The 20,662-nt window shown below is 48.9% G+C and overlaps 1 protein-coding gene across 1 annotated transcript; it reads left to right on the top strand.

Annotated features, from left to right (window-relative positions):
• Positions 1-4,003: 4,003 nt before the first annotated feature.
• On the top strand, positions 4,004-13,642 carry LOC310659243 (C-type lectin lectoxin-Thr1-like). Its single transcript, XM_083402504.1, has 6 exons — positions 4,004-4,120; positions 4,958-5,035; positions 6,897-6,991; positions 11,012-11,152; positions 12,576-12,693; positions 13,353-13,642. Exons 2-6 carry the CDS (start codon positions 4,978-4,980, stop codon positions 13,418-13,420), a joined length of 480 nt encoding a protein of 159 aa, XP_083258630.1. The 5' UTR covers positions 4,004-4,120; positions 4,958-4,977; the 3' UTR covers positions 13,421-13,642.
• Positions 13,643-20,662: the final 7,020 nt, after the last annotated feature.

Raw genomic sequence — 20,662 nt, 5'->3', positions numbered from 1 at the left:
GCAAGGTGCTGTCCACCCCTGGGCATATTTATAGGAAGAGGACAGTGCAGAAGCGAGACAAAGGTGAAGCCAACAAACCCTACACAACTGACCACAAAGCAAAAAGGGTTGGGTGATGAGCCATTGGGTGTCTTTTCATGAACCTGACAGATGATAAATGAAGGTGTCAAGTGGTCATTAGCCCAGGGAGAAAGGGTGGGGTTCAATTCATTTATTTGATTTGATTGCATAGCCTTTTTTCTAATAACCCTTGGCAGCCCAACCACCACAGCCCAGGAACAAGTCATTTCCTTGTTCCTTGTGTTGGAGGAACAACACAGTAGTTTGTGCTGTTCCTGGCTTTGTGGTGGTTTTCTTCTTCTGCTTCGCTATTGAGACCTCTGACCAAATATTTGCACTGGGGCTCTGTCTATGTTCCCATGGCATAACCACACAAGACATGACATTTCTGGATGCCCAAGTTACGAGAAGTAGCAGGCAAGCAACAGGAGCAACTGGTATTTGCACAAGTTAATTCCTAGCATTAGCTGAAAATACATACTTTGTCATAAAGTTAACCACAAGTCTGGGCATGGAATGTTTCCCCATTTTAAGGGTCAGCACTTAATTTTTTTACGAAGATTGAAAAAATCATGATTGTCTTTCAAAAGTGGCAGTGCTACGAGAATGTGATCCTGGCGCACATCATTTTGATCATAAATATCTGAACTTTTTCCAACTCTACAATGTCCTTTTTCAGGCATAGTCACCTGAAGACCATGCCAAGCATCTGGGAGGATTGGCAGAGTACCAGGAATGTGACCAGGAGATTAGGACTTGCCACCAAGCCTGCGGGGGAAGCCCTGGTGAGTTTGGGGACTGCCACTTCCTCCTCCCTCCTCCAATTCTGCATGTTGGTTCTTTGCATCCTCTATTCAGATTCGAAAGCTGGCAGGTGTCCAAGGAGTGCCCAGGTCTCTTTTTACAGCAGCCTGAGTTTTGCATTGCTTATTCCTAATCATAGCATTGCACACCTATTTGCACAGCACTTATGTAAGGTATTTCACCTATTTTCATTGTAGAAAGCTTTACCTATCCTTTTAAAAAAACGAGGCATGTTGCACATGTGTTCTGCTTGCAGATTTGCCATAACGGGCATCTGGTTGGCCATTGTGAAGAACAGATTGCTGGACCAGATGGGCCCCCTTTGGCCTGATCCAGCAGTCAGGCTCTTCTTAGGTGCAGGGGGACCTGGAAATGGCTTCAACTTTACCTTCCCTGGCACTGCAGGCAGGGCACTCACCTTCCACTCACCAGACATTAATGTTGTCAGGTGAACCGGTTTTGTATAGCACTGTGCATGAAACAGAAGCCCTAAGGTGCTGGGAATCCAAAGTAGCAGAAAGTTGCCCCCAGTTCCAGCCGCCTCACAGAGGCAGATTAAGGTTCAAAAATGTTTACTGCTGCAGAAGATAAGGCTTCAGTAATACAGTTCCGGACGTTGATGTATACATACAGCTTTGCAGATACAGATACAGTGAGGGGGGAAACGTATTTGATCCCCTGCTAAATTTGCCTGTTTGCCCTCTGGGGGGTTTTCCTGTTGTTATTCTGTCTCTCACAGCTACAGTAAACCTACCATTAAAATTATGGACTGGTCATTTCTTCGTCAGAGGGCAAACAGGCAAATTTAGCAGGGGATCCAATACTTTCCCCCTTCACTGTGTATACAAGTAGAAAGCATTCCTGTTGCTCCAGCAATCCAAGACATAACCCAGACTCTGACTCACAGATGGATTCACTGACTGATTAATGAGCAGATTTGCCTTAATCATTTATATAGCAACTGGCTTGGCTGATCTTGAATCGTGATTTGTGCCCAGGAAAGAGATTACCCACCTCCTTTGTGTCCAGTTCCTCCAACATAAAAATAAGAATCAAGCACAGAAGCCCCAGAGATCAGCTGACTCCTCCATGCCCTTTTCTAACAACCAGGATGAGCTCAAAACAGCTCATAAAAGCAACAAAGGTTTAACAAATAAAAACACTTCCTGTTTTTATAAGAGAGGGGATGTTGGGAGCTGCAGTGCAGAGCTCAGGTATCCAAGAGGGGTGGGGTGAGGGTGCAGCTGACTGGTGATGGGGTTGGGGGGCAGGCTTGGTAAGAAGAGCCGGCTGGATCAGGCCAATGTCCCATCAGGATCCGAGCACCAGAGCAACGCTCTCCCCTCCTGTGGTTTCCAGCAGCTGGGATTTGGAAGGAGCTGTGGGACAGAACATAGTCGTCATGGCTAGTAGCCATCAATACCCCTTCCAAAATTCAGCTCTGTTGGATGCTCATGAGTTCTAATGTCATGAGAGAAGGGGGAAACTTTCCCCGATTCACTCTCTCCATGCGCTGCATAATTTCATGAACTTCGATCACATCATTACTCACCTGTTCTCTAAAGTGAAAAGTTCCAAATATTTCTCCCTTTCGTCATAGGGGATCTGGAAGCTGAGCCTTATGAGGAATGGTTGAAGGAGCTGGGTATGTTTAGTGTGGGAAAGGGCTGTTGTGTGGAAAAGGGAACAAGCTTGTTTTCTCCTGCTCTGGAAGGGAGGACTCGATCCAATGGCTTCCAGTTACAAGAAAGGAGAATCCAACGGCAGTGGTACCTCGGGTTACGAATGCTTCACCTTACTTTTTTTTGGGTTACGAACGATTGTAACCCGGAAGTAGGTTGTCCGAGCTCTCGGAGGCTGCCGCTACCTGGCAGCAAACCCGGACATCCACAGGGCCTACGGAGCTCTCGGAGGCCTCTGCGAATGCTGGGAACCAGGCCGATTGTGATTGTGGAAGAGGACCCCTCCAAACAATAAGTGAACGTAAGAAAAGAAATAAATGTTAATTTTCTCCATCTAAAATACTGTCTTATTTATTTTATAGTACAGCACATTGATTATTGCCTTCATTTTATGGGTCAATGGTCTCATTAGACAGTAAAAATAGTGTTAAATTGCTGTTTTAGGGGGTGTTTTTCATCGTCTGGAACAGATCAACCCACTTTCCATTACTTTCAGTGGGAAAGTCCGTCTCAGGTTAAGAACAGACTTCTGGAATCAATTAAGTACTTAACCTGAGGTACCACTGTAAACATCCGGAAGAACTTTCTGACAGTAAGAGCCGTTCAGCAGTGGAACAGACTCCCATGAGAGCTGGTGAACTCTCCTTCCTTGCAGGTTTTTAAGCAGAGGCTGGATGGCCAGCTGTCCCGGATGCTTTAGCTGAGATTCCTGCATTGCAGGGGGTTGGGCTAGATGACCCCTTCTGACTCTACAGTTCTGTGATTCTATGATAGGGGAGTTGCTACATGCCCTAAGGATTTATTGGTTTATTTATTTGCCGCTTTCTGCAGCCTGGGGTTCGGCTTGCTTACTTCAGTCATCTGGTATGGGCATCAGAGAGCAGTGAGAATTAAGGTGAGTGGTCTCTCCTCTCCCTCTTTCTCTTGGGGAGGAATGTTTGAATAGTCTGGTATGTTTTCAGGGAATGCCCCAGGCTGCCATCCAGGAAGGATATGGTAAAATTTTATTAGGCAAATTATTTCAACGGGTCTTTGATGTGAGTGGTTGGGACAAGTCTGAGGCATCCACTCACTCAGTTAATTGCCTACCATTGAGATGAACCAAAGGATTTTCAGGCCACATTTCAGGAAACTACGGGTATTACTAATAATAATAATAATAATAATAATAATAATAATATATTTATAACCTGCCCATCTGGCTGGGTTTCCCCAGCCACTCTGGGCGGCTTCCAACAAAAGATTAAAAATGCATTAAAACATCAGTCATTAAAACTTCCCTAAACAGGGAACGTTATTCATACACTCGTGTTTGTACAACATTAAACTCTTTTGAAGCACACTATTGTCCCACTACAAACACATTGTTTCCTTATTTCTGGGTCATGTTTGCTCTTAAACAAAAAACAACCATGCCTTTTTCTGCTTCCTCCTATTTATGCAAATAGAAACCCACTAGACTCTCACTAAACTCTCAAGGGGATATAAATGACGCAGAACAGTTTGTTTTTGTCTCAGGTGAAGTGTGAGTTGCTACCACAGCAGATACATCATCCATTCATCCAGGTGGACAGGTGAGTAGCCAAGCTGGTCCCTTTGTCCAGGGTTCAACAGCAGCCAAATCCCTGGAGAAGAATCCTACTGCCCTGTGCAAGTGAATTCTCTCGACCTGGGTATGACTTTTGGGGGCACCTCAATGCCCTAAGATCAGTGGTTTTCAACCAGTGTGCTGTGGCACCCTGGGGTGCCTTGAAGGATGGTCGGGTTTCCTGGGCAACACTGGGCTCTGTCCCTCTGTCCTTCCCTTCCTCCTCTGACGCCCTCTCACATCTCTGCCTCCCAAAGGCTTGCATAGCTGTTTGTTGCAGCAGCCCTGGCTACAAGATCCACAGGCTAATGGTGCTTCTGGGGCTGGCCAGGGGGTGCTGGGTGCCAGGAACTGAGGTGGCCTCGGCGTAAGCAAGCAAGCAAGTGGGTGAGGGAGCACAGCCAGCCAGTACACCAGCCCTTGCTGTTGTGAATGGATAGACAAGTGGCCTAAACCAAGGACCCTCTTGGGCTTGCCAATCAGAAGGTGGCGGTTCGAATCCCTGCGACGGGGGGAGCTCCCGTTGCTTGGTCCCAGCTCCTGCCAACCTAGCAGTTCAAAAGCACACCAGTGCAAGTAGATAAATAGATACCATTGTGGTGGGAAGGTAAACGGCGTTTCCATGCGCTCTGGTTTCCATCATGGTGTCCCATAGCGCCAGAAGCAGTTTAGTCCTGCTGGCCACATGACCCGGAAAGCTGTCTGTGGACAAAGGCTGGCTGACTCGGCCTGAAAGCGAGATGAGTGCAGCAACCCCATAGTCGCCTTTGACTGGACTCAACCGTCCAGGGGTCCTTTACCTTTACCCTTTTTCTCCCCACAGAAAAGGAAGGAAAACTGAAGATGGGGCTTTTGGCTTTCTTTGGTCTCAGCTTCCTAATTGCTGCTCCTTTCTTGAGAGGTGAGTTCCTTCCTTCCAGACAGAGCTAGGGAGGAACCTTGGGCTCCTTGAGGAAAAGGTGGGATAGAAATGCAACAAACAAACAAACAAACAAGCATTCAGGTCTGTTGTGCCAGTTTGGGAAGTGCAGAGTTGCCTCTCCAACTCCAGTTAAGCACAGTTGTGTGCATAAACGTTTCTGGATTATTATTCCCACAGCTATAGGCATAGAAAGCCTTACTTCAGCCTGATGATTCTGGGAAAGTCCCAGAAGGAGGATTTTGCCATCTCCCAAATGATTCCCTCCCTCCCGGATTACCCCAACATCACAACCCTCAAGATCTGTCTGATTCCTTATGTTTCGTTTCGATCCGTGGGGTCCTTTGATGATTCTGATGACTCCCCATGTGGCCCTCGAGGTTCAGTCGACCTTCACTGGCTGACTGGGTATTTAGTGTGGCAAATCCTGCCCTGTGGAACTCCCTGCCACTAGAGGCTTGTCAGAAACGACCTCTGCCTTCGTATGAAAACTGTGCTGCTTTGGCATGCATTCACTGTGTGAATTTCTCCCCTCTCTCTCTCTCTAATTTTTTTTATTGGTTTTCCAAATTATTACAGATCAGACCAAATTACTTTAATTTAATACAATTTCTTAGAAAAAAAATAGATTTCCAGCTCCTGTTGCAAACATATGTCCATCACTTCCTCATGTAGCCAGTTCAGTTCTTCTTTGTTGTTGTTTAGTCGTTTAGTCGTGTCCAACTCTTTGTGACCCCATAGACCAGAGCATGCCAGGCACTCCTGTCTTCCACCGACTCCCGCAGTTGAGTCAAACTCATGCTGGTAGCTTCGAGAACACTGTCCCACCATCTCGTCCTCTGTTGTCCCCTTCTCCTTGGGCCCTTCATCTTTCCCCACATCAGGGTCTTATCCAGGGAGTCTTCTCTTCTCATGAGGTGGCCAAAGTCTTGGAGCCTCAGCTTCAGGATCTGTCCTTCCAGTGAGCACTCAGGGCTGATTTCCTTCAGAATGGATAGGGTTGATCGTCTTGCAGTCCAAGACATCTCTTCTTAATCCTTTTCTTGATGTTAGACCATTCTCGCAGCTGACCATAATTCTTTCCCTACATATATCACCTGTTATTTCTCATAAATATAAAACCCATTTCACCTGTGTAGTCCTTCATAGATGTTCTTCTCAGACCTGGTGTGTTGAGCGATTTACCGTACAGTGGTGCCCCGCAAGACGAATGCCTCGCAAGACGGAAAACCCGCAAGACGAAAGGGTTTTCCGTCTGCAGAGGCGCTTGGCAAGACGAATTTCCCTATGGGCTTGCTTCGCAAGACGAAAATTGACGAAAATTTTCGGGGGTTTTTTTTGCTCCAAAACCCCTTATTTTGAATCGCTAAGCTGCTAAAAGCATTTTAGCAGCAAAACCGCTAATCTCCCAAGGCTTAAAAAGCCGTTTTTAGCCCTTAAAGTGCCAATAGCGCTAATAGCGCTACTCCGTCAATGGCTTGCTTCGCAAGACGAAAAAACCGCAAGACGAAAAGACTCGCAGAACGGATTCTTTTCGTCTTGCGAGGCACCGCTGTAATTGCTATCTTCCTTTGTTCAGTTCACCGCAGTGTTTACAAGGTCAATTCACGTTCCGTTCCCTCAGCTGTTTCTCATCTTTAACCAACCGGTATATGCAATGTTTCCTTTATGTTTTTAATTATGTTTTTTGGATATTTACCGACTGATTTTGTTCCGCTTTGTATGTCGTGAGCTGCCTAGATACAGATGCACGAAAGTGAGGATTGCAAATATCTAAATAAATAAATGAACATCAACCCCAGGCCAGGTTCTGAATGGGCTTTTCCTTTGACTTCCTGAGCAGGTGCTGAGGCCGCCTGCTGCCACATGGAGTGGTTGCCATACGGTTCCTATTGCTACAAACTCTTCAGCAATAAAGTGAGCTGGGCTGAGGCAGAGGTAAGTGTGGCCAAGAGCTGATGGATTGATTCATCAGTTTACTTATATGCCAGTTTTGCACAACAACCCCATAAGGTCCTGCAGCAAACCTTAAAAACATCCAAATGCAGAGCACTAGAAATACAAATATCTTCTTCATAATAATACCTTTATTGTCAATGTACAACCTGTGTACACTAAAATTAACTCAGCCCCACCACACAAACACTCAATCTCATGGCACTCTGTGTGCTTGTCGCACAACACACCAACCCCAAAAGTCAGTCGCACTATATTATTATTTTCTGTTCAGCAGCCTAACAGCCCACGGATAGAAACAGTTTTTTAGCCTGTTGGTACTGCTGATTATACTTCTATATCTTCTGCCCGAGGGTAGAAGATTAAAGAGGTGCTAGCCAGGGTGTGAATTATCCCTGAGAATTTTCCTCACTCTCCTAAGGCAAAGATCCCTTGCGATGTCGTCTAGTGGGCTCAGGGAACAGCCCATGATGTCATGAGCTGTTCACCACCCTAGAATCATAGAATCATAGAGTTGGAAGAGACCACAAGGGCCATCGAGTCCAACCCCCTGCCAAGCAGGAAACACCATCAGAGCACTCCTGACATATGGTTCTCAAGCCTCTGCTTAAAGACCTCCAAAGAAGAAGACTCCACCACACTCCTTGGCAGCAAATTCCACTGTCGAACAGCTCTTACTGTCAGGAAGTTCTTCCTAATGTTTAGGTGGAATCTTCTTTCTTGTAGTTTGGATCCATTGCTCCATGTCCGCTTCTTTGGAGCAGCAGAAAACAACCTTTCTCCCTCCTCTATGTGACATCCTTTTATATATTTGAACATGGCTATCATATCACCCCTTAATCTCCTCTTCTCCAGGCTAAACATGCCCAGCTCCCTTAGCCGTTCCTCATAAGGCATCGTTTCCAGGCCTTTGACCATTTTGGTTGCTCTCCTCTGGACACGTTCCAGTTTGTCAGTGTCCTTCTTGAACTGTGGTGCCCAGAACTGGACACAGTACTCCAGGTGAGGTCTGACCAGAGCAGAATACAGTGCACTATTACTTCCCTTGATCTAGATGCTATACTCCTATTGATGCAGCCCATAATTGCATTGGCTTTTTTAGCTGCCGCGTCACACTGTTGGCTCATGTCAAGTTTGTGGTCAACCAAGACTCCTAGATCCTTTTCACATGTACCGCTCTCAAGCCAGGTGTCACCCATCTTGTATTTGTGCCTCTCATTTTTTTTGCCCAAGTGCAATACTTTACATTTCTCCCTGTTAAAATTCATCTCGTTTGTTTTGGCCCAGTTCTCTGTTTCTGTTCCTCTAATTCTTTGTAGGCAGTGTCAAAGTGACTGACAAGCTGAGATAAACTAGCCTAGTGTTCTTGTACTATCTCCTTAGTTATTCTGGGCTGTGTTTCCTCTGCTGAATCATTTGCTCCAAATTCTTCAGGTCGGGCATTGTTTTCTTTATCGGAGAAGACTGAAGCAAAGAAGGCATTGAGGAGTTCAGCCCTTTCTGTGTCACCTGTTTGCATTTCACCATCTTCTTCTCTGAGTGACCCCACTGTTTCTTAGTTCTTCCTTTTGCTACGAACATACCCATAAAAGCCTTTTTTGTTGCTTTTAACCTCTCTAGCAAGCCTGAGTTCATTCTGTGCTTTAGCTTTGCTGACTTTGTGTCTACACGTGCTGGCTATTTGTTTGAATTCCTCTTTGGTGGTTTCCCCCCTTTTCCATTTTTTGTACACATCCTTTTTTAATCTTAAGTCAGTTAAAAGTTCTTTAGATAGCCACCCTGGCTTCTTTAGGCACCTTCCATGTTTCCGTCTCATTGGTATTGCCTGAAGTTGTGCTTTTACTATCTCCCTCTTAACAAATTCCCAGCCATCATGAACTCCCTTTCCTTTTAGTATTACTGTCCATGAGATCTCACCCAGCACTTCCCTAAGTTTTATGAAGTCGGCTTTCTTCAAGTCAAGAAATTGAGTCCTAGTATGCTTGGCTGCTCCTTTCCGCTGTATAGTAAACTTCAGAAGAGCATGATCACTCGCGCCTAATGATCCTTCCACTTCTACCCCACTAACCAGGTCATCAACATTGGTTAGGACCAGATCTAAAATGGCTGTTCCTCTTGTTGCTTCTCCCACTTTCTGGACAATGAAGTTGTCTGCAAGGCCAGTGAGGAATCTGTTTGACCTTATGCTCTTGGCTGAGTTTGACATCCAACAAATATCCGGGTAATTGAAGTCCCCCATTACTACTATCTCCCTTCCTTTTGCATGCTTGGCCATCTGTTCCAGGAAGGAATCATCTATGTCCTCCGTTTGGCTTGGGGATCTATAGTAAACTCCCACAATGAGGTCACTGTTATTCTTCTCTCCCTTAATTTTGACCCAAATGCTCTCACTTTGGCTTTGAGGTTCTAAATCTTGGATCTCTTCACAGGTATACACATCCCTGACATATAACGCCACTCCTCCTCCTTTCTTGTCTGGTCTGTTTCTCTTAAATAGATTGTATCCCTCCATTATTACATTCCAATCGTGGGACTTATCCCACCAGGTTTCAGTGATGCCTATTATGTCATATTTAGTTTGCTGTACCAAGAGCTCAAGCTCATCTTGTTTATTTCCCATGCTTTGCGCATTAGTGTGCAGACATTGAAGTCCATTAATCATTCCCCCGTGTCTCTTATTTAAGGATTTTCCTCCCACCACAAGTCTGCATGCTGTTTGCTCCATTTGGTCTATGACATTTGGATGATCATCTTCATCAATTGATAGACTCCTACCTTCAGGAGCACTGTCTCCCTCCCCCACATTAGTCAGTTTAAAGCCCTCCTGATGAGGTTTCTGAGATTTTTGGCAAAAACATTCCTCCCAACCGTTGTGAGGTGCAGCCCATCGCTTGCCAGAAGTCCATCTTCAAGAAACTGCAGTCCGTGATCTAAGAATCCAAACCGTTCCTGTTTACACCATTTGCGAAGCCAGCTGTTCACTTCCACTATTTTTCCCTCTCTCCCTGGGCCACGTCGTTCAACTGGGAGGACAGATGAGATGAGAATTTGTGCATTTAATTGCTTCAATTTCCTGCCCAGAGCCTCGTAGTCTCTTTTGATCTTCTGGAGGCTATTGCTTGCAGTGTCATTGGTTCCCACATGAACCAAGAGGAAGGGGTATTTGTCAGTGGGTTTTATGATTCCTTGCAGTCGTTCAGTTACATCTTGGATCTTAGCCCCGGGGAGACAGCACACTTCCCGAGACATCTTGTCAGACCCACAGATCACTGCTTCTGTTCCCCTCAGTAGGGAATCCTATCACCACTACACGCCACCTCTTAGGGTTGGTCGGGGTTCTTCCGTGAGCTGTCCGTTCCAAGGTCGCCTGCACATTCCCTGAGGACTGACTTTGCTGCTCGTCTTCATATACCTGATCGACTGTAATGAGGGAGAGATCCTCAAATGGAGTCTGCTCTTCGTCTTCCATGCTAGGGGAGAGGACCTCAAAGCGATTGTGGAATTTCTAAACAATCAGAGGGAACCCTGGGCCTCCTACGTCTACCCTCTGTAAAGACTTTCTGTCTGTGGCTGTCAAGCCAACGTACCACACTGTGATACAATATGAGAGGACACTTTCTGTTGTGGACCGGTCCAAGGAGGTCATCAATTGTTGTTTAACATTGTTCTTTTGTAAGACCCTGAAGAAATGGAGTCTCTGTTGGGCCTTCCTAACCACCTGAGTTATTACTATTATTGGCAGGGGGGGAACAGGTCACGTGACGTCAGTGCCCCAGTTAGGTATACGTGCAATTTTAGACAAAGGGCAGGAAAACAAGCTCTGCCGCCAGCATTCAGGGCTTACTCTGAGTTTTGGGGTGGCATGAAAGTGCCCAAGATCCTCTTTCCCACCTGCAAACACTTTGGGCTTCCATGCATGTTCCCTCAACCCTCCCCTTTACTGAATCCTCCCTGATTTCCTGCTCTTTGGGTAAAAATGACGTTTCTCTTGCCCTCTCTCAGATTGCCTGCCAAGATTACTTCCTCGACGGTCACCTGGCCTCCATCCACAGCACGGAACAATCTGCCGAGCTGGCCAAGTACATCATTAAATACCGCAAAGATGGAAGTCATGTCTGGATTGGACTGCGTGACCCCCTGAAGGTGGGTTTGCTGGCTTATTTTAGCTTCTAAGATGCTTTTGGACTCCAATGCAGGTTGCGGGGGGGGGGGGCTTGTAGAAAGATGCTGAACTTAATAAGAGGCCAGGGTGCCCCCCGCCCCGGAATGTACGGTATTTTTCGTTCCATAAGACGCACCTGACCATAAGATGCACCTAGTTTTTAGAGGGGGGAATGCAAGAAAAAAATATTCTTTAAAGGGAGCGCTGAGCAGAGCCTGTATGCATCCAAGGCTCTGCTCAGCGCTCCCTTTCACGAGCTGCGTGGAGCCTGTGTGTGGCGCTTGCGGGCTTTTCCCTGAGGAAGGAGAAGGGCAGCCTGTCACTGATGGGTTGCCCTTCTCCCTCCTCAGGGAAAAGCCCCCAAGAGCCCCCCACACCCTCCGCACGCTCTTTAAAGGGAGCGTGGCTCTTGCTGGCTTTTGTGGGAAGTGGGGGAAGGGACAGAGTGTGACTAAGCCAGAAACTAAAACTGCAAGAGGAAGCACAGTGAGCCCTCTTGTTGTTCTGGCTTCTGGGATAGCTGCGCAGCCTCTTCAGGGCAGCGGGATGAAGGCTCCCCCTATCCTGAAGAGGCTGCGCCCAGCTAAGCCAGAAACTAGAACAGCAAGAGGGAGCACTGCGCAGCGATTCCTCTCACTGTTCTGGCTTCTAGGATAGCTGCACAGCCTGCATTCGCTCCATAAGACGCAAACACATTTCCCCTTACTTTTTAGGAATGAAAAAGTGTGTCTTATAGAGCGAAAAGTGCGGTATTTGGAAATTCATTGGGATTCTTCATTGTTGTGAACCATTTTCATATCTATTTATTAGTAGCAGAATAGTTTAACTTTTAAAAATACGATGCACTGCTGTCACAATGGCCGAGTGGTTACTATTTAATTTATTGCATTTGTGTCCCTCCTCTTCTCCAAGGACCGGAAAGTGGTCCCAACTAAAGAAGAATGGGAACTTAAGTTGACAGAATATGCGCAGCTTGCAGACTTAACGTATAGAATAAGAGAACAAGAAGGACACACGTTTAGAGAAGATTGGAAAACGTTGATTGAATATATGGGAAATAACTGAGTACAGCTGAAAACACTGGCAGCATTAAGATAAATTCAACAGTGTAAACAAGTTTTGATGGATGCAATAATGGAATACTGAATGGTATAGTTTCTGTAAAATATGCAGGGGTTTATGATTTGCAGAAGAGAAGAAGGGAGGCCATTGACGTCTTAAGGATGTAAAAATGAGTATTTTAAATTGTAAAACAGAAAATTTAATTATATATACGTATATGTAAAAAAGAGTGTGAGCAGCTGCCGCAAGGAGACTCCAGGTCTCCCGTCTACCTAGCGAGAGCCTCATCTGGGCATCTTTGCTCTCTTCCCTGACATCCAAACTGTTTTCCTGCCCATACAGAGCCGGCAGTGGCAGTGGTCGGATCGCTCTTCAAACAGCTACAAGAACTGGAATGCTGGAGAACCCAACAACTACAAGAACAACAACGAGAAGTGCGTCGAGCTTTGGGCTGACACAGGTGAGCCCAGAGGGAGAGCTTCCTGCTCTGGCACCCAGAGCAGCGCACATGCGGGGGCGTGGTGCATGTGGGGGGTGCATGGCGAGCAGCGTGTGTCCTGGGGGCACCGTGTGATGTCACCCCCCCCCCAGAATGACACCCAGGGCAGACCTCATGCTCTGCACCCCCTTCCTCCACCCGTGGGTGAGCCCAAATGATGTGCAGATGTTGACGGGGGGGGGGGCAATGAACTGAGCAGCCCGGTTGTGGGACCTCCTGGGAATGGAGCGTGTGCTTGCAGAAGGAGAGATTTCTTTGAATCTTATTAACCATTGGGGTAAAGGGAAAGGGACCCCTGACCGTTAGGTCCAGTCGCGGACGACTCTGGAGTTGTGCGCTTATCTTGCTCTATAGGCCGAGGGAGCCGGCATTTGTCCACAGACAGCTTCCGGGTCATGTGGCCAGCATGAACCGCTTCTAGTGAACCAGAGCAGAGCACGGAAATGGCGTTTACCTTCACAGTGGACTTGGAAGCAGCAGCAGCAGCAGCAAAAACTGACCATATTTTTGCTTGAGTTCTCCAACATCCCTAGCAATATCTCAGTGACATCCATTACGATATTAAACCTTGGAAAATCTCAGAGTGGAGCATGAGACACAGGTTCTCTTTTGCTTTCCAGGATACATGAAGTGGAACGATGAGAACTGCAACTCTGCTCGTTCGTACCTCTGTCAGTACAAACCCTAGGATGGAGTCCCCGCTTCTCATCACCTGAGAAGGCAGGGTCAGGAAGACACACCCTTCAGATAAAGGAAAGGGGATATTCCTGCAAGGACCCCATCTCTACATCCTTTTATGATCTCTCCTTGTTGCTTGGTGGTCGGTTTGCTTGCTTACATCTCCTGGTTGTTGATCAGAAAAATGTAACGTCCAATAAATTTCATCTTTATCTCTTTCTCCATTGAATAAGATTTTACTTACTGCTTTCTCTGTATTTCAGAGGAGTTGTGTAAGACTTAACCCTCCATGCCCTCTAATGTATATACCGCTCGGGGGATTATGGTGGCTACTGGGTGGTTTCAAAGCCCTTGGGGGGAAAAGCAGATTGGCATTGAAAGCAAGAGAATCGGGGAAACAAGTGATTTTCTATGAATTTCTATTAAGAAGAAGTATATTAGAAGTGAAATAATTATGAAGCTCTAACTTAAAATCATTTTTTATTCATAACAAACTTAAGAATGCAAACGCATTGGCATTTGGCAATAACAAAAGTTCCTTTAGAAACACAATTTACAAAGACTCAATCTAGTCTTTAGAAACTTGCTATAACATGAAATCATAATAGGTGTAAATATATGATGCAAACTACTAATAATTATAAATAGCTTTATTAATAAGAGAAGGAGAGAAGGGGAACTGGCAATGAGAGGACTGCTGCATCCGACTCCATCATGGTTCTCTGTGAATTTCTCTAATCCAGGTAGGGGAAGGCTGATCTGAGGACTTTTGCCGAAAGTGGCCTTGTTTTCATGTGTTTATCACTTTCATACCCCATCTCTCCTCCAAGGGGCTCACTGTAGTGTATACAGGTCTCTTCCTCCTCATTTTATCTTCACAACGACCCTGTGAGGTAGGCCAGGCCAAGAGTGAGTGACTGCTCCAAGGTCACCCGCTGAGCTTCATGGATGAGAGGGGATTTGAACCCTGGTCTACCAGGTCCTACTCTGACACTCTAAGCCCTCTAAGTCCTGCTTGGAATACTGCAATGCGCTCTGCGTGGGGCTACCTTTGAAGGTGACCCAGAAACTACAACTAATCCAGAATGCGGCAGCTAGACTGGTGACTGGGAGCGGCCGCCAAGACCATATAACAACAGTCCTGAAAGACCTTCATTGGCTCCTAGTACGTTTCCAGGCACAATTCAAAGTGTTGGTGCTGACCTTGAAAGCCCTAAACAGCCTCGGTCCAGTATACTGAAGGAGCATCTCCACGCCCATCGGACACTGAGGTCCAGCTCCGAGGGCCTTCTGGCGGTTCCCTACCTGTGAGAAGCCAAGTTACAGGGAACCAGGCAGAGGGCCTTCTCGGTGATGGTGCCCACCCTGTGGAATGCCCTCTCCCCAGATGTCAAAGAGAAAAACAACTCCCAGTTCATTGCCCCCCCCCCCGCTCCAGCCAACATCTCCACGTCACCTGGGCTCACCCACTGGTGGAGGAAGGGGTGTGCAGGGGGTGAGATCCTCCCTGGGTATCATTCCAGCAGGGTGACATTGCACACCACCCCCAGGACACACACTGCTCGCTGTGCACTCCCCCACATGCGCCACGCCCCCACATGTGCGCTGCTCCAGGTGCTGGAACAGGAAGTTTTCCCTCTTGGCTCACCTGTGTCAGCCCAAAGCTCGACGCAGTTCTCATTGTTCTTGTTGTTGTTGGGTTCTCCAGCATACCAGTTCTTGTAGCTGTTTGAAGACCCATCTGTCCACTGCCACTGCCAGTTCTGTGTGGGCAGGAAAGCAGTTTAGTTGTCAGGGAAGATAACAAAGATGCCCAGACAAAGCTCTTGCTAGGCAGAAGGGAGACCTGGAGTCTCCTTGCGGCAGCTGTTCACGTGCTTTTTTACATATATGTATATATAATTCTCCAAGCTACCAGCATGACTTTGACCAAACTGCGGGAGGCAGTGGAAGACAGGAGTGCCTGGCATGCTCTGGTCCAGGGGGTCACGAAGAGTCGGACACGACTAAACGACTAAACAGCAACATATATAATTAAATTTTCTGTTTTACAATTTAAATGAAATATACTCAGAGTCGCAAAGTGATTTCATGCTCTTTATTCAGCTCATAGTGGTGAGGAGGAATGAATGAAAGTCCCCTCAAAGTATCTGCTTTATATACATTATTTACACAATGGGCTGCACATGATTGGCTAATTCTGGAATTCTACTGTAAGCCAATCAGGTTGTGGATTCACTTCTATCTGGAGCATGACTGGGTGGTTCCTGCCAACCAGTCATACTGCTGCATTATTCTAGGACCAATCAGACTGCTGCAGTTTGGATCCTTTTCAACTCAGTACATAACACCCCTCCCCTCTAAGTTCCAGTCCTGCCCGGGAGGTCGCATTCATAGTCCTCAAGGTATGCCGGCGGCCTACGCGTGCGTTGCGGCCTGGGGTGTTCCCTGGTCCGGGGTTCAGGTTCTGGCTCGTGTTCCAAGGATGCTGGTTGTGATGGGGCTGTTTGGTCTGGCACAACCGGCTCGCTCAGTCGTGGTTCTGGTTCTGGTGTCCTTTCGGCCTCACGGGTCCTCTCTGTATTTACTGATTCTGCTTCTCCTGCTGGCCCCTGCTGCTCTATGGGCCTCACTGCCCCACTGTTCCCTTGGGACTCCTCTGACCTGTCCGCCTCCTCCTGGTTTTCTCCCGGGAATCATCGCCGTATCTGGTTGCAGTGGCGGCGCCAGTATTGCCCCCCATCCGTTAGCACCTCGTATGACACGGGGCCAGTGACCCTGGTGACTGTGGCGGGTACCCATGCTGGGCCTGCCCCAAAATTCTTTGCGTACACTGGGTCCTGGGCCTTGAAGGTCCGGGGGTTCCTGCCTTCCCCCACCACTACCTCATCCTGAGCTCTATCGGGGTGAAGGCGGTCCAATCTGATTGCAAGGCGCCGACCCATTAGTAGTTCAGCGGGGCTCCGGCCAGTCGTTGAGCTGGGGGTGCTGTGCTGTGCTAGGAGGAATGTGGCAAGGCGGTACTCCCAATCCCCTTGCGTCATGCGGCGAAGGGTGTCCTTGGTGGTCCGCACCATGCGTTCTGCTAGGCCATTGGTGGCAGGGTGGAATGGCGCCGAACGGATGTGGCGGATGGCGTTCTGCGCTGTGAAGGTTTGGAATTCTCCTGACGTAAATGCAGTCCCGTTGTCTGAGACGAGAGTGTCAGGGAGCCCGTGGGTTGCAAACAGCCTGCGTAGTACCCGGATGGCTGCGGATGTAGAAGTGGACGGTACCAGTGCAACTTCCAGCCATTTGGTGTAGGAGTCCACCACTATGAAGAATGTTTTCCCCTGAAAGGGCCCAGCGAAGTCCACATGCAGGCGTGACCATGGTGCTCGGGCGGACTCCCAGGACTGGACTGGGGCCCTTGGGGGATCTGGGCGGGATTCTTGGCAGGCCTGGCAGTGTTTGACCCAGGCCTCTATCTCTCCGTCGATCCCCGGCCACCACACATAACTCCTGGCCAGGGCCTTCATTCTTACTACCCCTGGGTGTGTCTCGTGTAGGGCTGTGAGGACCCTTTTGCGGAGGGGCTGGGGAACAGCGACCCTGCTTCCCCATAACAGGCACCCCTTGTGGGCCGACAGTTCATGTTTGCGGGTTGTGTAGCCAGCGAATTCTGGCCCAGGGCTGTTGCTGGGCCATCCCCTCCACACCCAGTCCAGGACCCGGGATGACCCTGTCTTTCTTGGAATGGTGTGCAACTTCTTGTGCCTGAATGGGGCGGTCGGGAAGCAGCTCCAGGCTCATAACCTCTTGTGCAGGTGCTGGGTCGGGGCCTGTTTCCGGTAGTGGTAGCCTGCTGAGGGCGTCCGCATGACCCATCGCCTTCCCAGGTCGGTAAATCAGTGCATACTGGTAGCTGGCAAGGAAAATTGACCACCTGAGGACGCGAGGAGACAGCACTTGGGGGGGTCTGCTTTTCGGGGGCAAACAAGCCAAGCAACGGCTTGTGGTCAGTCACCACGGTGAAGGGCCGCCCGTACAAGAAATCATGGAATTTTTTTACTCCCTTCACAATTGCCAGCCCCTCCTTGTCTATTTGTGAGTAGTTCCGTTCGGTTGCGCTGAGTGTCTGGGAAAAGTATGCTACTGGTACCTCTCTTCCATCCGGGAGTTGGTGTCCCAGGACAGCGCCAATGCCATAGGGTGAGGCGTCGCATGCTAGCACCACCGGCAGCCTCTCGTCGAAGTGTGCCAAGACCGAGTTTGAGACAAGCAAGTCCTTGACTGCCTGGAATGCAGCCTCCTGGCGCTGGCCCCACACCCAAGGGGCCCGCTTGTCCAGAAGTCTGTGTAGGGGCTCCGCTACCGCCGCTTTGTGGAGAAGGAAGGAATGGTAAAAGTTCAATAGTCCCAAAAAGGCCTGAAGTTCAGTCTTGCTCTTGGGCGCTGGGGCATCACAAATGGCCCGTACCTTGTCCCCAGTCGGGTGGACCCCTTCTGCGTCCACCATAAATCCCAGAAAGTCCACCTGAGGCACTCCTAGTAGACATTTTTCCCGCTTCACCTTGAGACCCGCCGTCTGGAAACGGTGCAGAACGGTGCGGAGGCGGTCCTCAATCTCCTCTGGTGTGGGCCCAGCAATCAACACATCATCGAAGAAGGGGGTGACGCCAGGAATCCCTTTAAGGAGCGAGTCCATTAGATTCTGGAAGATGCCTGGTGCCACACTGACACCGAATTGCAGCCGCTTTACCCGGAACGCTCCTCTGTGCGTCACAATCGTCTGTGCCTCTGCTGTGGCCTCATCTACTGGCAGCTGTTGATATGCTTGGGCCAAGTCCAGCTTGCCAAAAATTTTCGACCCAGCCAGGGTGGCAAGGACATGGCTGACCACTGGCACTGGGTATGCATGGGCCGTGAGGGCCTTGTTTATGGTACATTTGTAGTCTGCGCAGATGCGGACCGAACCATTAGGCTTGACGGGTGTGACGATTGGGGTTTCCCAGGGGGCATTAGGCACCGGCTCCAGCACTCCTTGCTCTACGAGCCGGTCCAATTCCTCATCAATACGGGGTTTCAGGGCGAACGGGACCCGGCGGGCCTTGAGCCTGACCGGTTGTACTGCGGGGTCAAGCTGTAGAGCAATGGGGGGGCCCGTATACTGTCCCAATTTCCCATCGAAAACCCCTGGAAATTCCTTGCATATGGCGTCCACGTCCACTTGTAAGGTAGTGTGGTTCACCCCGGTGATGGCTAGCCCCAGTGGTCCAAACCATGCCAATCCCAGTAAGCTAATGTAGGGGCCCTTGACTACAAGCAAGTCCAGTTGTCGCGTCCACCCTCGGTATTGCACCCTGAAGGTCCCCACCCCCATTGTGGGGACCTTACGTTTCTGGAAGTCCCGGAGGGTGAATGGGGCCGGCCTGAGTTTGGGACCCCCAGTAGGACACAGTTTCCTTAAGGTCCTTGCCGAGATTATGGATAGAGTTGAACCCGTGTCAAGCTCCATGCGGCATGGGGCCCCCTCTATCTGTACCTCTACATAAATTTTCTCTACGTTGGGGTGGGGCAACTGGTATACCTGGAAGTCCGTGAGCTCCGTCGAGTTGCCTTGGTGCGTTGGGCCCCAGGACCTGGGGCTCTTGGATTGGTCATCTGATGCCTGGCGTCGGGTGGGCCGAGCTCGACACACCCGGGCAATGTGTCCTGATTTTCTGCACTGCCTGCACTCTGCGTTGCGGAAACGGCAGGTCCTCCTCTCGTGACTTTCCCCGCAGCTTGCGCAGTTCCCTCCTTCTCGTCGAGGCAGCTGCGGTATGTGGGCTGCTTGAGTGCGCTGCTGTACTCGGTGCACCTCCTCCCTGTCAGATTCTGAGTTGTCGGTGAGGTCTTCATGGTGGACCCTCGGTTGGGGTGGCAGGCTCGGCCGTGCCTCTTGTGTCGACTTCTTCGCAGCTTCTGTTGCCAGGGCCTCCTCCAGAGCGACCTGGAACGTTAGGTCCTTCTTAGCGTAGAGGCGTCGTTGCAGCTTCTCATCCTCCAGGCCACCGACGAGGCGGTCCCGAAGCATGTTCTCCAGCTCTGAGAAGTTGCAGAACCGGGCAGCTTGGCGGAGAGAGGTCACAAACCCAGTTATGGTTTCCTCAGGGGCTTGCCGCTTTGTGTAGAAGGCATTTCGACGAGCCACCACTGAGGGCTGCAGTGAAAAGTGCCCCTTCAGCTGTTCCATTATTGTTTTGTATGGAACAGTAGCGACGTCTTCAGGCGCAAGGAGAGCCCGGGCGATTTCAAACGTCTCCTCTCCGCAGACGCTGAAGAATATCGCCCTCTTCTTGGCGTCTTCTTCATCGGTGACCCCTTTGGCTTCTAGGAGGAAGGTGAAACGGGAGGCGTACGCTTCCCAGTCTCCAGATGCTGGGTTGAACGGCGAGAAGCTGCTGTCGGTTGCCATTCTGAGTTCCTTGTGTCCCGGAGCTGAAGCCTGGATACACGGTGCGAGGCAGCGGTGCGGCAGGTGGCGGTGCTGCGGTGCTGTGTGTGGCAGTCAGCTCAGCGGGATCCCACCTTCGTCGCCAGTGAAATATACTCAGAGTCGCAAAGTGATTTCATGCTCTTTATTCAGCTCATAGTGGTGAGGAGGAATGAATGAAAGTCCCCTCAAAGTATCTGCTTTATATACATTATTTACACAATGGGCTGCACATGATTGGCTAATTCTGGAATTCTACTGTAAGCCAATCAGGTTGTGGATTCACTTCTATCTGGAGCATATCTGGTCCTGCCAACCAATCAGACTGCTGCATTGTTCTAGGACCAATCAGACTGATGCATTCTGGATCCTATTGTTCTAGGACCAATCAGACTGCTGCAGTTTGGATCCTATTCAACTCAGTACATAACATCAGCGATAAAGTGAGCTGGGCTGAGGCAGAGGTAAGTGCAGCCTCTTGGCTTTGGTCAAGAGCTGATGGATTGATTGATCAGTTTACTTATATGCCAGTTTTGCACAACAAGCCCATAATGTCCTGCAGCAAACCTTAAAAACATCCAAACGCAGAGCACTAGAAATACGAATATCTTCTTCTTCATAATACCTTTATTGTCAATGTACAACCTGTGTACACTAAAATTAACTGAGCCCCACCACACAAACACTCAATCTCATGGCACAACACACCAACCCCAAAAGTCAGTTGCACTATATTATTATTTTCTGTTCAGCAGCCTAACAGCCCACAGATAGAAACAGTTTTTTAGCCTGTTG

This window comes from Podarcis tiliguerta (genome assembly GCF_965153285.1).
Source record: "Podarcis tiliguerta genome assembly, chromosome: 10".
NCBI classification, from domain to species: domain Eukaryota; kingdom Metazoa; phylum Chordata; class Lepidosauria; order Squamata; family Lacertidae; genus Podarcis; species Podarcis tiliguerta.
This window is presented reverse-complemented; position numbering and strand designations above follow the sequence as displayed.